This window comes from Myotis yumanensis, unplaced genomic scaffold (genome assembly GCF_028538775.1).
Source record: "Myotis yumanensis isolate MYYU_CA2020_CCGP unplaced genomic scaffold, mMyoYum1.0.hap1 SCAF_3, whole genome shotgun sequence".
In the NCBI taxonomy this organism is placed as follows: Eukaryota; Metazoa; Chordata; class Mammalia; order Chiroptera; family Vespertilionidae; genus Myotis; species Myotis yumanensis.
The window spans coordinates 208,213,359-208,228,615 of NW_027223754.1; the positions used below are offsets into that span (position 1 = coordinate 208,213,359).

The window sequence follows — 15,257 nt, forward strand, 5'->3', positions numbered from 1 at the left end:
ATTACAAGAGCACATTACACTAAAATTTCACTGTACTACCAAGCCCAGCTCTGCCAAATGAAGGTATTTTTGCTCAACTCAAGGTTATTTTAACTCAATACTTGCTTCAATTGATCAAAGATTGTCTATGTAACCTGGGAAATTAAATAGCCAGAGTGTGGGAAAAACCATGAAACCTTGAGATACAAGTTTAATGTTCTGTCCACTGCTGGGAATTGAGTTGAATAACCTCCTAATGCTTAAAGTATGTAAATGTTAGTGTAATGCTTTCAGCTAAATGTACCTTTTTTTTTTAAACCTACTTAAACAAAAACAAATTTAAGAATATAACAAAGAATCCTAATGTTTTGTGGAAAAAATCTGCATTTTACAAAGAATATTCAGAAAATATCCTAGATAAAACACAGATTTTTGTGATATAAATAATTAAAAAACATTCTCTGTTTGTTACCAGACCGATGCACACTCCCTCCTCCTTTGGGAAACCGCTGCAGCCGATCCCGTCTCTTTGCCTTTTATTTTTGGCGGCCTCCTTTCGAAAACTCCGCCTTCTGACACGGGACCACTGGAGCGCGGGGAGCATGCATCAAGGGTCCGTGGCAGTGAGAAGTCCCCACACACGCTCGCTCTGTGAACTGGCTTAGATGCTTCTCTGTAGCCCCATTTGGTTGCCAAGCGCCGGAGAACCTGGGTTCGGGTAAAAATTTCAGGTCCTCCAACGCCTCCCCCAAGGATAATTGGGGTGATTGTAGAAAAAAAATAATTAATAAAAAAATGTAAGTTACATCCAAAGGGTCAGACTGCATCTATTGCCCAGACTGGATTAATTTCAGGGGGAAGGGGTAAAGATTAAAAAAAAAAAAAAAAAATCAGCTATTGTTAAAGGGCCTGTGAAGAAAGGGGCATTATGTCTGTTTCTTATTACAATAAAGGCTCCTCAGTCTTTACTGACCCCTAAAGTCCTGAAATCACACCAGAAAGACGAGAAGGCAGTCATCACAGGGGGCAGCGTGAGTCTCCGGCTAGGGTCGTTGATGCAATAAAGGAAAAACAAAAATTTACAGGGCCAGGACGGATGTGAGGTGGGGATGGGAAATTAGCTCCATGATCACATCTTCAGAGATAGGATAATGCTCCTTAGTCAATCCCATTGTGTCTGACCATGGGCAGCAGAGCAAGCTGAGCTACTGCACGGGATGTCCAGACGTGTGCTTTCCTAGCAGAAAGCACTGGGGACTGAAGTCAACGGTTCAGATACTAATACTTGGGAGTATTTCTGGAGGGGTTCAATAGGGGGCAGACATGGTGCAAGTTCTTCATACTAGAAAGGTGTCCTGTACGTGCACAGAGCTGGCTGAGGACACGTAAGAGCAAGCGCAGAATTTGATTTTCTCCAGTCAAGCCTGCCCTCATGTTATTTGTGCACGGCCACAATATTATCTTGCTGCCTTTAGAGAAGATGCTGTAGCAGGGTGAGAAATTGAAAAGTTAATGTTTGGCCAACTGCCTAGGGTAATAGCTTTTTGTTTGACAAGCCCTATAACATGGCCTGAATCTCCAATCACTAACTGGGTGGGACAGACTAGCCAATAGGCTCATCTAGAGCTGCTTCGGGCCAATGTAGATTTGCCTCAGCCATGTACTGAGTGATCTGCAGCTGATATCAAAGCTTCTGTTAAAAAACAAAACAAAATAAATTCAATACTTTTAGCTTAACAGCATGTAGTTTAAACAAAAAATGGAAAAATCAAAAAATATCTAAGTGGGAAGGGAGTAATAAATAGTGATTTCCTGAGGATATTATAACATTATGGGAATCAAAGAACTTACCTGAAGGGAACATTTAAGAGGCCATCGCTGGACAGGAAGTGAAAAAAGGCCTGGTGACTCAGCTGAAAATTGCACCCCTGTCTATGAGGTAGAAGCCTTCACTTTCCAGGATCTTGTAGGACCTTGGTCAGCATTCTGCCATTTTGGTGGGTTTTCCCTCCTTTTGATTTTTACAAGGCAGCAAACAAAGGGGCCCAAAACAAGCACTGATGTTGAGTAACAAGAAACAGACTCGGGTTATCTTCCCTCTCCCCGCACTTGGATGAGTCGGGGTGGGATGAAGAGTCTTAAGTTATTCTAATGGCAGCCAATTGATTTGGTTTAGAAATGCAGGGGGACAGGGAACCAGTATTTTTAAATGTCTAGGCAAGATGCACAAAGAAGCTACCAGCACATAGCAAGCCTGTTTAAAAACCACCATCCCTGAAAGCTTTCCTGGAACTGCTTTCAGGCCTCAGCCTCTTCTCCCAACAGGCCCAGTTCTAAGCGCACAGATCCAGACATGACCTCAGAGGGCAGAGGCAGTTTCAGTCATGGCTGCAGGTCACCACCTCTGAAGGAGGGAATGATGGTGCAATGTATAGTCTTCATTACTTTTGTATTCCAGTTAACTGAACAGCTGCTCCCTTTGCTAAATATTATGAGGGAATATGGTACTTCTCACCTTACTGGGCAAGAAATTAGGTACCAACCAATAATTTAAAAGTTATCTTTGTGACAGAAATAATACCTTTTTTAATGTAAAAGTTTTGAGTTATCCCTGTTTAAGCTCAGAATAGGCTAAAATACAAAGTATCTGTTTATCTTAAATCATAACAAGTCACAAACTCCAGGGAAAAAAGCTTCAAATTAAGTTTTTAAATTGGAAGACGGCATGTCAATGATATAAGGATCAGTAGGAGGGGATGAATAAAATAGTTCCCATAATAATTTTACCTCAGTAAATAAAGTTGGGCAATGGAAATTTAATTGCAGAATGATATCATGTTTACAGACTTTTAAATCCCAAGAATATATTGTGTTAGCATTCGTGGAATTGGACCTCTCTCATACAGCACAGACTGGTATAAGGAAAAGAGGAAATGGAAAACTAGTTTCCAACAGCGAGGTGCCATCGGGCTCCTTCCACCCAGACAACAGAAGCTGAGCTGTTTAACTGAACGTCTCCGCTCCCTCTAACTGTATGAACAGTCATGCCTAGGCCTTGCTGCAGACCAAAGCCTGTTTGTCAGGAGCAGGAAGAGACTTGGAAAATAAAAACCAAGAACAAAAATGCCAAGGTTAAAAAAAACTGTGGGGGTAAAATAAAAAATTAGGCTTGTATATTCCTTTCCTTTAAATATTTATCTAAATACACATATATACAACTCTAATTTGAAATGACAAATCTTTAAACCAAAAGATACATATACCATTGATAGAGACACCCATCTATACAAACCTAGCCCACGGGAGGCTACATCTGTGGCGATGAGGATGGGCGCCTTCCCAGAACGGAACTCTGCAGAACAAAAACGACACCGTGAAAACCAAGCTGCGCACTCAAGACAATGTCAAGTGATGGTGTCAGACCATGCCTAGGTCTTTTACATTGAAGAGAAATAGTAATTCTTTTGAAAATCTTTATTACATTCCCTTTTAGCAGAGCAGCCAGAACAGTAATAGACTAAGTTACCTCTAATAAGGGCCACACACACGCCATTAGAAGCTTCGAGCTTTCAGGCCCACCCCCTCATGCTTGGAGAAGGGAAAAGGGGCTGGAGATTGAGTTAATGATCAATCATGACTACACAGTAAAGCCTCTATAAAAATCTCAAAAAAATACGAGGTTTGGAAAGCTTCTGGGCTGGTGAGCATATCTATAAAGACAAGAACTTATTACATAGAGGAAGGATGGCACAGGTTGTACAAAAGTGCGAAGAGCCAGCATTACTGACCGTAAAGGACAGCAAAGATATGCCAAAAATGCCCCCAAATTCCACTAACTAGAGCAATGCCAGGCAAACTCCAGCCTGCAGGTCAAATGGCACAATGCCTATTTTTGCAAATAAAGACTTGTTAGAACACAGCAAGGCTGTTTCTTACATATTGTGTCTGACCATTTTTGTGCTACCAGAGCAGAACTAATAGGCATGACACAAACCGTCCTACAGCCTGCAAAGCCTAAAATATTTACTGTCTGGTCCTTTTACAGAAAGTGTGTCAGTCCCTGAAATAGAGTATGAACGATGCTGTTTTGAACTCACCATTAAGTACCCAATCTCTTTCTGGTTGACTCTTGTCTCCATGGATACACATAGCTGGCCAACTGTCAGAAGAAAAGTGACCAATATTTTAGAAATCTTTTTTTAAAACGGAGGAAAACTAAGCTTTAAAAAAAAGTGCAACCATATGGAATTATGAAGGTTTATTATAGACTACATAAGAAGACGACTATGTCCATTTAAAGAGCAAAGGCATTATTAAACTATCATACAACATTCACAACACCAATCGAGAAATTCCTACTGAACTATAAAACCCAAAACTAATCAATTACTTCGGTTCTGCACTCACCCATCTCTGCGCATCCTTCGAGTGAGGTCATCACAGCGTCTCTTTGTCTCTACAAATATTATTGTCTTATTTTCCTTTTCAGCCATTATTTCCTCCATGAGTTGGATCAACCTGAAAACAAGACCAGCAACAGTGCAGCCATTCAGAGACCTCCCTACACATTACGCAGAAGCTATGTCTGCAACATCAACCCCCTACAGCACTTTCTCTTCACATTACTTTCTATACAGCTGATAATTATCAGAGCTGGGATTTAAATCCAAGGATCCAGAATCCTTTGCCTTTAACCACAACAAATGACATGAAGGATAGATTGTTGGAAAGTTAGCAATGTTTTAAGTGTTTTCAGACCTCAAAAAAAAAAAAAGTTTCTCCAATGCTTTAATTTTGGAGGATTATTAAGGAAAGGTTGATCAGAATAGGGAAACAGTGCAATCACTCATACTTGTGGTCTTTTTCACTTTCCATGCAGACATCCACGATCTGGAGGATGTTGTGGTTGGCACTCAGCTCCAGGTTGCCCACGTTGATCTGGGTGTAATCGCGAAGGAAGTCCTCCGCAAGCTGTCGCACTTCCTTTGGCCAGGTCGCACTCCACATCAGTGTCTGCCTATCAGGCTGTAAGGAAAGGAAAGGCTTTCTCAGGCTAAGGAACTTCGACAGGCAAAGGGTATAAATAGAGCGTATTACCAGCTTTACACACCCTGATTTGGTCAACAATTTTACGGATCTGGGGTTCAAAACCCATATCAAGCATTCTGTCAGCCTCATCCAGTACAAGGTAAGTACATCGGCGAAGATTTGTCTTTCCTGACTCCAGGAAATCTATCAGGCGCCCAGGAGTAGCTATACAGATCTCAACACCTGTAAAACAAAACCGAAGATCTAGCAACTAAGAATCTTTTTTTTTCTTTAAAGCCTCACCCAAGGGTTATGTATGTTTTTTAAATTGATTTTTAGAGAGAGGGGGTAGGGAAGAGAGAAAAACATCAATGTGAGAAACAGCGATCGGTTGCCTCCAATTCGCGCCCTGACTGGGGATTGAACCTGCAACCTTTTGGAGTACGGGACAATGCTCCAACCAGCGGAGCCACCTGGCCAGGGCAATTAAGAATCTTTACACACTGTCCAAGCCTTGGCAAACTAATAAGCACCGATTCTGGTGGTGGTACTCCATGCTGCAGAGAACTAGCTAGCTACATTTTAACTTACTACCTGGAAAAGCACGTTGTAAGAATTTAGGCATAATCATCAAATCTACACAAAGTGTACGTAAGTCTCTAGCCATGTTGAACTTTCCCAAAGTAGTATTTTAACCATACCTAAAAATTTTAAGCTACTGAAATTTTTTCACAAGAACCCTCTATTTTAGTCTTAAATTTCATTCATAGAAATTGACAAAATGAGAAATTAATAATTCGTATATGCTAATTTTAAAAAATTACCTCGTTCCAAGTCTCGAATCTGGGGACCTTTAGGAGCACCTCCATAAATGCAAGTACTCTTCAATTTTGAACATTTGCCATAGTCATCAGCCACCTGCTGTACCTGCTGGGCAAGCTCTCTTGTAGGAGCCAGAACTAGACACTGGAACAAACAAACAAAATACTTGAAACACATATCCCAAGTTTTTTTTTTTAAAAAGTACAAAAGGCTATCTATCTAATTCTTTTTCTACTGTCTAATTTGGTACTTCAAAATATGTAATGGGGTGGGAGGATGATAGTTTACTTTTGACATATGGTTCATTACTGTTCATATATGCTATTTAAGTGGATTTACAGATTATATTACCTAGCTTTAACTAAAGAACTTCCACAAAATGAACAAATGGCTTTAAAAAGATACCTTTGATTAAGTATTAGCGAAAAATAAATGAGCCCTGGCCGGCACGGCTCAGTGATGAGAGCATCAGCCTGCTCACCAAAGGGTAAAGGGTCGTGGGTTTGATCCCCAGCCCGATCAGGGCACCTGTGGGAGGCAACCAATCAACGTGTCTCTCCACATCGATGTGTTTCTCCCATCCCACCCCCTGCCACAGGCTTCTAGTTTAAGCTCTCAGCCAGGCACCTGAGGCAAAAACAATGACTTATACACAATCTGATAAGTAGTTGGCCAAAATGATACAAAATTAAGACACTCTGAAACAGGTATATACACTGTTAACAATGAATCTTCCTCTTTACTGATCCATCAGATACTAGCTAATGATAATAAAGCTAACGCAGCCACATGGAATACATTACATATTACATAATGCAAAGTAATGTTATTTCTTTTTGTGGATATTAAGACATACTGCAATGACGTACATATTAATATAGCAAGTACGAGCTCAATTTAAAAAAAAAGCACAGCCCTGGACACTGTGGATCCGTTGGTTGGGCGTCACCAAAAGGTCCCAGTCCAGACACCTGCCTGGGTTTTGGCCTCAATTCCCAGTAGGGGTGTACAGGAGGCAGCCCATCTATGGTTCTCTCCCTTTCCCTTTCTCTCTCTCTCAAATCAATAAAAAACATTTTAAAAAACAACAGATACAAATGTATTCAAAATGTTTAAAGACCACTACTTGAACTTATAGGAAACAGCCTGAGTGAAAAGAATCAAAAAAGAAAATCATGCTGCCCTATAAACATTAACAAACCTGTTACTCAGCCACAAAGAATATACATCCCAAACCTGACTTAAATCCAGAGCAGGGACCTCATTTCTCTCCTCTTTTGTAGCCCCCAGAGAATCACTGAGCAATTAAGAACTGCACGTGAACTAATGCCTATATATGAAGGTAGTATGCACAGTGCTTAGGAGTAATATTGACTCAAATTTAAGCTCAATTATTTATAGCTGTATGACCTTGGACAGGTCATTTAATTGCACTCTCTAAAATTTATCAGTAAGATGGGGATAATATCACTTCCAGATATGGAGGGTAGAGATGAGAATGAAATCTGAAAAAGTATGCAAAGCACAGTGCCTAAACACAATAATCTTTAAATTAGTTATTCTTAGAATTATAAGCAAAATGAAACACACTTACGATTGGACCATCTCCCCTTTCCAAGTATGGCTGATGGTTAATATGAACAATTGCAGGCAGCAAATACTGAGGGAGAAAAAGAATAAGTCTTGTAAGAAAACTGAGCCATTATCTTAACAGTTCTAAATTATCACAGTAGTTGACAACATCCAACTAGGAAAATGAAAACAGTACAACTGTTGACCAATATGTGCAATGCAAATTTAAACAACAAAATGCTTCCATCTATCTCATATAGCTAATAAAGCTAAAATATTACTACCTACACAATATAAATTAAAATTTTATAAAGAACTGAGAAATATATATATTTAGAATAGCAAAATAAGTCACCACAATGTTGAAAATCTTCCCATGCCGGTACGTACCGCTAATGTCTTCCCAGAGCCAGTCTGAGCAATGCCCACCATATCCCGGCCACTAAGAGCCAATGGAAATCCCTGGCACTGAATCGGAGTTGGTTCTGTGAAATGCTGATCCATCAATACATCCATTACATATTCTGTAAGAGGATAAATATTAATGCTTTTAGTAAAACTAAACACACAGCCAAAAGAATTCTTTTTTAAAAATACTTTTATTGATTTCAGAGAGTAAGGGAAAGGGGGAGAAAGAGAAACATCAATGATGAGAGGGAATCACTGACTGACTGCCTCCTGCATACCCTCTACTGGGGGATCGAGCCAGCAACCCAGGCATGTGCCCTTGACTAGAATCGCACCCGGGACCCTTCAGGCCTCAGGCTGAGGCTCTATCCACTGAGCCAAACCAGCTAAGGCCAAAAAAATTCTAAAGCACTGTTTTTGGCAAATTTACCCAGCTTTACCTCTCTCCATGAGAGGTGTTTTTTTCTTTAGTTACTAAATCCCTGATTTTCTAACTACTACCTTTCAGAGAGCTGCTGCCAGAGCCATTTACCTTTCCCTTAAAAAACTTGAAAACCACTGCCCTCAAGTATCTTAACAAGGCACTGGCACATCGTAATCACTTATTGTTCCCCAAATTCAAATTATATCCAGCTAGAAAGCAATTCCATTCTGCTGGTTTTTTTAACAGGTAGAGGCAAAACCCCTAGGGCAGCGATTTTCAACCAGTGTTCCACAAGCATTTTTAAAACCTGCAATACCTGACTATCCAGTCAGGGAGACGGACCTCTTTTCCTTAGATAGTCAAATAGAAAAATGACAACAGCCAGCCAGTGTGCTTGGCAGAAAATGTATGTATTTTTGGTGGCCACAGAATTTTAATAATTAGTGTATGTGTTCCAAGGCTGAAAATCACTGCCCTGGGGGAAGAGGAAACTCTAGTTCTAAATCAGAAAATAGATGAGCATTAAAAAAAATCCCTCCTATGTAATAATATATTATTTAATTCTGGCCTTGAGGTTTTAAAAAGTAAAAAAAATTTACAATTACTTTAAAAACATTTTTTAATTGATTTCAGAGAAGGAAGAGGGAGATAGAAGCATTAATGATGAGAATCATTGATCAGCTGCCTTCTGCACACCCTACACTAGTTCATAGGTTGACACTCAACCACTTAGCCATACCGCCAGGCCATAATTACTTTGGTGAAAAGTATTCTACTTGGGTTTTCAACAAAGTGACGAGTATGGTTCAAAACCTTTAAACAATCTATTACCCATGTTTACCATTCAACCCAAATTAACAATGAAGATCCTGGTGAGAATACTTACGTGGGAAGTTAGCATGATGGAAGGCAAAAACAGGTTTAGGACAAACATCTCCCCCTCTCACTGTAATCTCCTTCTTACGGCGTAGTTCATCAACCTCATACTATGGAAGACCATGAAGAAAGACAAATTAATAAACAAGTTATTTTAAACATAAAAAAAACCTTATATAGCAATCTAGTTGAACAATTATCATCCAATTTGAAATCAAAATGAAAAACGATTGAGGAGTCACCCAACTTTGTGAGTCAATAAAGCAGGTGATAAGAGTTCCATTTTCCACACGAGAAAACAGATACTCAGAAATGTTAAGTAGCTTGCCCAAAATCAGAACTAGGAAGAGGGAGAAAATGTAATCCTATCCTATATAATAAAAGCCTAATATGCTAAGGGTCCGACCCGTCGCTGACCACCAGGGAGCAGGCGCTCCAACTGGTAGGTTATCTTGCTGCTGGGGTCCAGCCTATTGGAACTGGCAACACAGGCCAGACATACCCTGGAGCCCTCCCACGGTCCCTCCCCAGCCTTGATTGTGCACCAGTGGGGTCCCTCAGCCTGGCCTCGCCTGAACCCTCTCGCAATCTGGGACCCTTCAGGGGATGCTGAAAAGCCAGTTTCGGCCCAATCCCCGCAGGCCAGGCAGAGGGACCCCAACGGTGCATGAATCCATGCACTGAGCCCCTAGTAATGAGCTTAAAAACCAGGAGTATGCAATGCTTAATATTTTAAATTTATATAACTTACTTTATAGATGAAAAAACATGACCTCATATACAGATAAAGCCATGTATGACAAATTGGTTGAAAGCATAACCAACAAATGAGAACCAAGCAATCAACACAAAAGTACATATTTAAACTAGTTTCTCTTATGAGTGCTAGCAGTTTTAATAAGAACCTAAGGAAGTACCACTGCACTAAAATAAAACATATAACAGCAATAGCAATGTATGTATAAATTCTGGTTACTATGTCTACTTAGTTCATTATTGTGTATAAAAAAGGTAAATAAATAAATATACCCCACCCCCTCCAGAACTCACTGGAGTCAGCCTTGCCACTTCTGGATGTTCCACATAAAAGTTCTTCTCAAACTTGGGGAGCTCACTCAAATCCCACTTCTTTTTACGTAAACGCTCCCCAGGATTACCAAATTTCTTTGGGGGAAGGCCACCACCACCTCTTGCTCCAAATCTGGAAATAGCAAAAATTTTAGCTGTTAGTATTTTAAAAGAAATATACCTTAGGTGCCATAAAAGATGCAAAAGATAGGGTACAGTTATAATAGGTGAAAAATTAAAAATTATTAATATATCACGAGGATTTCAACCAGATTCTGAAATTCAAAAGAGTCTGAATTTTAATTCTGCCAATTACAAGGTGATTTTGAGCAAATTATTTAACTTCTCTGTCCCTCGGTTTCTTATGCAAAGTAGAAATACCACTTATTTCAGAAGTTGCTGTAAAGACTAAATGAGCAGGTATAAAAGTGCTTAAAACAGTATCTTGTACAGTAAGCACTTAGCACAAGTTAGCATTCAATCAATACTTCCTGGGTATCCCTATATCACAGGTACTGTTTGAAGAGGTCAAGATATTAAAGTGAATAAAACAAGTCTCTACTCTTTTGTAATTAATATTCAGACAAGTAGGTAAGGGAAAACATTAGTTTAAGCTTAAGGGTAAGACTGTGATAGGTTGTACTGACTATTTTAAAAGGTCTTAATTTCCTGGATTTCAAGAAATTCTTGAAACTCTGGCTTAAAAACCTAGCTAGACATGTCTCTAAATACAAATAGATATAAAGATTGTTGGCAGGAAATTTTCTTGGAGCCACTGAATACCTACATTCAATAGACAGAACTCAGTCAATTGCATTTATACTACTGCTCAGCTGGCAAGAGAAACCAGGAACCAAAACAGGAAAAGCATAAAGCATACAGATACATGTATCAAAGGTAAAACATCTGTGACATTTTCAATATGCTTGCAGGTCCAAAAACCATCTGGACCAGCCCCCCTCCCCCCCCCCCACACATTTGTAAATGAACCAACACAATTTTAGTAACAGAAAAGCCAAGTCTCTAAACAGTCTTGTAAAGAAAGTAAAAATAAGCAAAGACCAACTTTTAGAGATTGTCAGTATAGTTTATGTAAATTTATGTGGTTCCTAGAAGGTGCCACTTCAATGCTGCTGCATTCCAATGTAACCAAGACCTTAAATAAGGAATTAGAACAACTTTTCAACAGTAAGGTTACTGTTAAGGTTTATAAAAAAGAACCCCTTATTTTATTAAATAAAAATGTTTTTTCCTTTCTCCTTAATACCTTGGCTAATTATCCAAGACATACCATCCTACACTAATGATATAATTTGAAACATGGGGTTCTTTATAAATATGCTGTCCTCTACCTTTATAATTAATGCTGATTTCAATATATATTCAAGAGAGCCATTACCTTTGCAGAATTTCATAGCAAATTCATACCATCCTTTAAAGATGCATGTGTCCTAATTACCCTGGCATACTGTGCTGCTCATTAAATGCTTTATTGAGCATTAACAGTTTAATCTGGCTCTACATACCAACATGCAAAACCATGCTAGTTAAAATGAACAATGCACACTTTGGACCGTACAAGTACACTGACCTCACTCATTCCCCTTTGAAAATAATAACCCATTTCAGCTCTGTAACACAGTTAAGGACAAAACAATAGCAATTCAAAACATGAAAAAAAAATTCATAGTGGGCAACCCACTTGGGTCCCCTCCCTGCTAGAGGGAGTCTGTCTCTCAATAAACTTTGCTTTCGCTTAAACATTTTTTTCATAGTAAATGTAGTTAGGGCACATATTTTGAGTGTCACTTTGCTCGAAATGAATAATTTTTAAAGCGTTTAAAAAATGCCATCTGATACTAAAGAGTCAATATGGGATAAACTAAATATGGATCAGTAATTCACTTTTCAAATTTTATTACTAAAGCATATATATGATGCAATGAAATATTAAGTCAAACAGGCAATAGGACATTTACCTGTACGTTGGTAGCCTCTGTATGCCTATTTCAAATTTACAACACCCATCATAACGACCTCGAGTGTTAAACATTCCCTTGCTTTTTATAGTCTTGCCATGTTTGTAGGTATCCTTCTGTGCATTATCCTACCACATCTTGCTTTTCTCTTTTGTATTCTACTGTGTGAGCACCCACTACTTATCCAGTCGTTCATTTCCAATATTGTCACGAATGATGCGGGTACAAACCTGTCTGTACATGAATGCTGGACAGATGTGCAAGGATTCCTAGGCCTTAGAGCTTAGGGGAGAAAGCTTGAGAGGAATTACCGGACCACTTAACTTTAGCGGGAAATCTTCTTTTTCCTAAGGTTGTAAACTTAGGAAATTCACTTCTAAACTTAGTTATACTAGGAAACACTTAGCAAACGGCTCACTTCTAGTCCTCCCAACTTCTAAGGTAAAATATTTTCCTTCCGAACAAGGCATCAATCAAAATAACCCTTTTTTTTAGTTTGTAAATTAAGGGATCACTGAGGTGCTTGTGACTGGTAGACCTGATGCTCGTATATCTGAACCCAAAGGACAAGTCCGGAGACAACAATGGCCCGAACACCTACCGCCGAGAGGCAATTACGAGCAGGACTCTCAACCCCAGAGGACAATGCACACAGAAGGCGAGTTTTATGACAAAAAAAAAAGAACCGGCACAAAGCAGCATGGACCTCTCCCTTCCGCAACTTTTCCGTTTCGTCGACGTTAAGATTTGCATTTCAGTGCCCGAAGGACTTCAGTTTCAAACCTGCTAACTTCCCACCCGGTGGTCGTGGCGTCACAGCGAAAACTTTCCGGCCAGGCCGAGACATGAAGGCTCCGGCCCAATTACAGAACATAAAGCCCGAAACAGGGAAGGGGAAAAAAACAAAACAAAACAAAAACCCTACAAAAACCAAACAAAAAGCCCCTCCCTACGCAAACACGCCCCTGAGATGGCAATGCCAAGGCTTTGTATCCCGGTGCGCGTCCTTGCAATTCCCTAAGAACGACTAATGGCGACTTTAAAGCGAGAAGGCGGCCTCTGGGCTCAGGCCAGGCTTCCAGTTCCGCTGACAGCGTCTCCGGCGACAAACCGCCCGAGAGGAGCCCTTCCGCGCTGATTTCCCGGCGGAACCGGGCGACCCCGCTCTACTCCCCACAACATCCGCGCTGCAGACGGAGGAGGCCCCGAGGGATCAAGTGACCTGCCCAGGGCGACAGGCTCCAAGCGGGGAAGCCCGGCGAGGCCCAGGCCGCCCCTCCGCCCCCGATGGCCGCCACCCCTTCGCCGGGTCATCCGTGACCCCGCGGCCCAGGCCCTCTCACAGGCCGGACACTAGGTCGCTCTTCTGCCCCGAGTGCCTCGCTGGCTTCCCGGAGTCGGGCGCGTCGCTCCAGGGCCGGGGGCCCCACAGGAAGCACCCACTCCACCCCCCGCTCCACAGGCCTTTCCTCCTCGCCTTCCCCCTTACCCTCCACGGTCACGATCCCGGTCCCGGTCCCCAAAGCCGCCTCCGCGCATGGTCCCAAATGGGTAGAGGTCTGGGAGCGGGGCACGAATGGCCGCGCTCGGGAGGGCCTGCGGCTCCGGTCTGGTGACGACCGATGGCGGCGGCGCCTCCGCTGTTGGGGCGGCGGCAGGCGCGGCGCTCTCTCGCTCCGACGCGCTATCTCCCGTCGCAGACGCCACCGTCGCCGCCTCTCTCGTCGGAGACGGTAGCAAAACACAGAGAATCGGGGTGATAAAGTCAGTGGGCAGGTTTGGCTACGCTCAAACCCGGCAGGGCCGCGGTTTAGGCGTCTCCTTCCTTCCCGGCGACTGCACAAAATGGCGGCCGGCGCCGAGGCCGCTCCAGCTTAACGCGCCGTGCGTCGGAGGCGCTACGTAAATAGCGTGTCGGAATGGCCCCCGGGCTGCGCGCAGTACTGCGGGTATTCTTGGAAGCATTTTACGCCACTTGCGAAGAGGGGCGCGCTTTACGGTCGGTAGAAGGAAAACAAAATACGGAGCGGGCGTAGCGTTCTCGCGCCACCCGAACTGGAACGTGGGGCGGGTAGGTGGGGAGAGCCTCCGGCGCGACGTAACATTCTTTGCGTCGGGAGCCGGCCCACTGTTGCGGAGGTGCGCAGTCTGCGTAACGCATTCTCTGTGAAGAATAGAGGGTTTTGCCGAGTTCCACCGCGGGGCTTTGGCCGGGCTCGCTTTTGCAAATGCTTTTGCAAAGAGAATAACAGCCCTCCATGTTTCAGTCGCCAAGGTTCAGGGTCTGCAAGTGCCAGAAGCCCTGGACGGGCTGAAGGGTCCCTGGCTGGCTCTCTGGCCCCGCAGCCCTGGGCCTGCGGACACTGGCCGCCTGCCCCGGCGCCATTTCCTTTCGGCTGCCTTTCGCCGCGCTGTCGCCGGCAGCCATGACGGGCGCGCCGTTCTGTCCGGAGGCGGGTGGGCGGGTGGGCGGCGGAGTCCGGCTGGGTCACGCTAAGGAGCCTGTTCTCAGCAGAACGTGTACACGGCCCGGGCTGAGCACAGCGGACTCACAAAGAGGCAAGGTGGGGGAGCCCCCCAAGGCAGCCGCTGGGGTCCCCGACCCCCTCAAATGGCGCCGTCTCGGAGGCCCCTCGGCCGCCTGTAAACCGGTGCTCGGCGCTGCTCCCGCGGCCCGTCCCAGGCCCTTAGCGCTCTCCCAAGAGGAAGGGTTTAAAAGGGCTCTTCAGACAGAAAAGGTGAAGGGCTAAGTCATGTTTTTATTTTATTTTTAAAAAATACGTTTTTATTGGTTTCAGAGAGGAAGGGAGAGAGAGAGAAGCATCAATGATGAGAGATTCACCCACCAGCTGCCTCCCGCACGCCCTCCACTGGGGATGGAGCCCATACCCGGGCGAGTGGCCTGACTGGGAGTTGAACCCTGACCTCTGAGTTCATAGGTCATTGCTCGATCACTGAGCCAGGCCAGCCAGGTGATGGCATGTTTTAACCAGCCTGCACCGCGTTTCCCTTCCTTCTAAGCTCCCTTCTCCCTCAAAGGGCACTTTAAGGCCTCACTGGTCAGGTACAGTCACAGGTTGTCCAGCTCTTCTTTCTATAGT

The 15,257-nt window shown here is 43.0% G+C and overlaps 2 protein-coding genes across 3 annotated transcripts in view; one reads left to right on the forward strand and one right to left on the reverse strand.

Annotated features, from left to right (window-relative positions):
• The window catches only part of KDELR3 (KDEL endoplasmic reticulum protein retention receptor 3), a 17,555-nt gene extending 16,703 nt beyond the window's left edge, over positions 1-852 (forward strand). The window contains exon 5 of the mRNA XM_070411124.1: positions 455-852. Coding sequence (XP_070267225.1) covers positions 455-555 — 101 coding nt within the window. The 3' untranslated portion in view covers positions 556-852. The remainder of the gene's footprint in view (positions 1-454) is intronic.
• The window catches only part of DDX17 (DEAD-box helicase 17), a 16,337-nt gene extending 2,405 nt beyond the window's left edge, over positions 1-13,932 (reverse strand). The window contains exons 1-11 of one of the 2 annotated variants that reach the window (XM_070411120.1): positions 13,646-13,932; positions 10,160-10,310; positions 9,120-9,219; positions 7,792-7,925; positions 7,424-7,489; positions 5,832-5,973; positions 5,090-5,250; positions 4,832-5,004; positions 4,387-4,497; positions 4,077-4,138; positions 3,272-3,331 (exon numbers count right to left, since the gene is read on the reverse strand). In XM_070411120.1, coding sequence (XP_070267221.1) covers positions 3,272-3,331; positions 4,077-4,138; positions 4,387-4,497; positions 4,832-5,004; positions 5,090-5,250; positions 5,832-5,973; positions 7,424-7,489; positions 7,792-7,925; positions 9,120-9,219; positions 10,160-10,310; positions 13,646-13,695 — 1,210 coding nt within the window. In that variant the 5' untranslated portion in view covers positions 13,696-13,932. The remainder of the gene's footprint in view (positions 1-3,271; positions 3,332-4,076; positions 4,139-4,386; positions 4,498-4,831; positions 5,005-5,089; positions 5,251-5,831; positions 5,974-7,423; positions 7,490-7,791; positions 7,926-9,119; positions 9,220-10,159; positions 10,311-13,645) is intronic. The other variant, XM_070411121.1, reaches the window with a different exon arrangement.
• Positions 13,933-15,257: the final 1,325 nt, after the last annotated feature.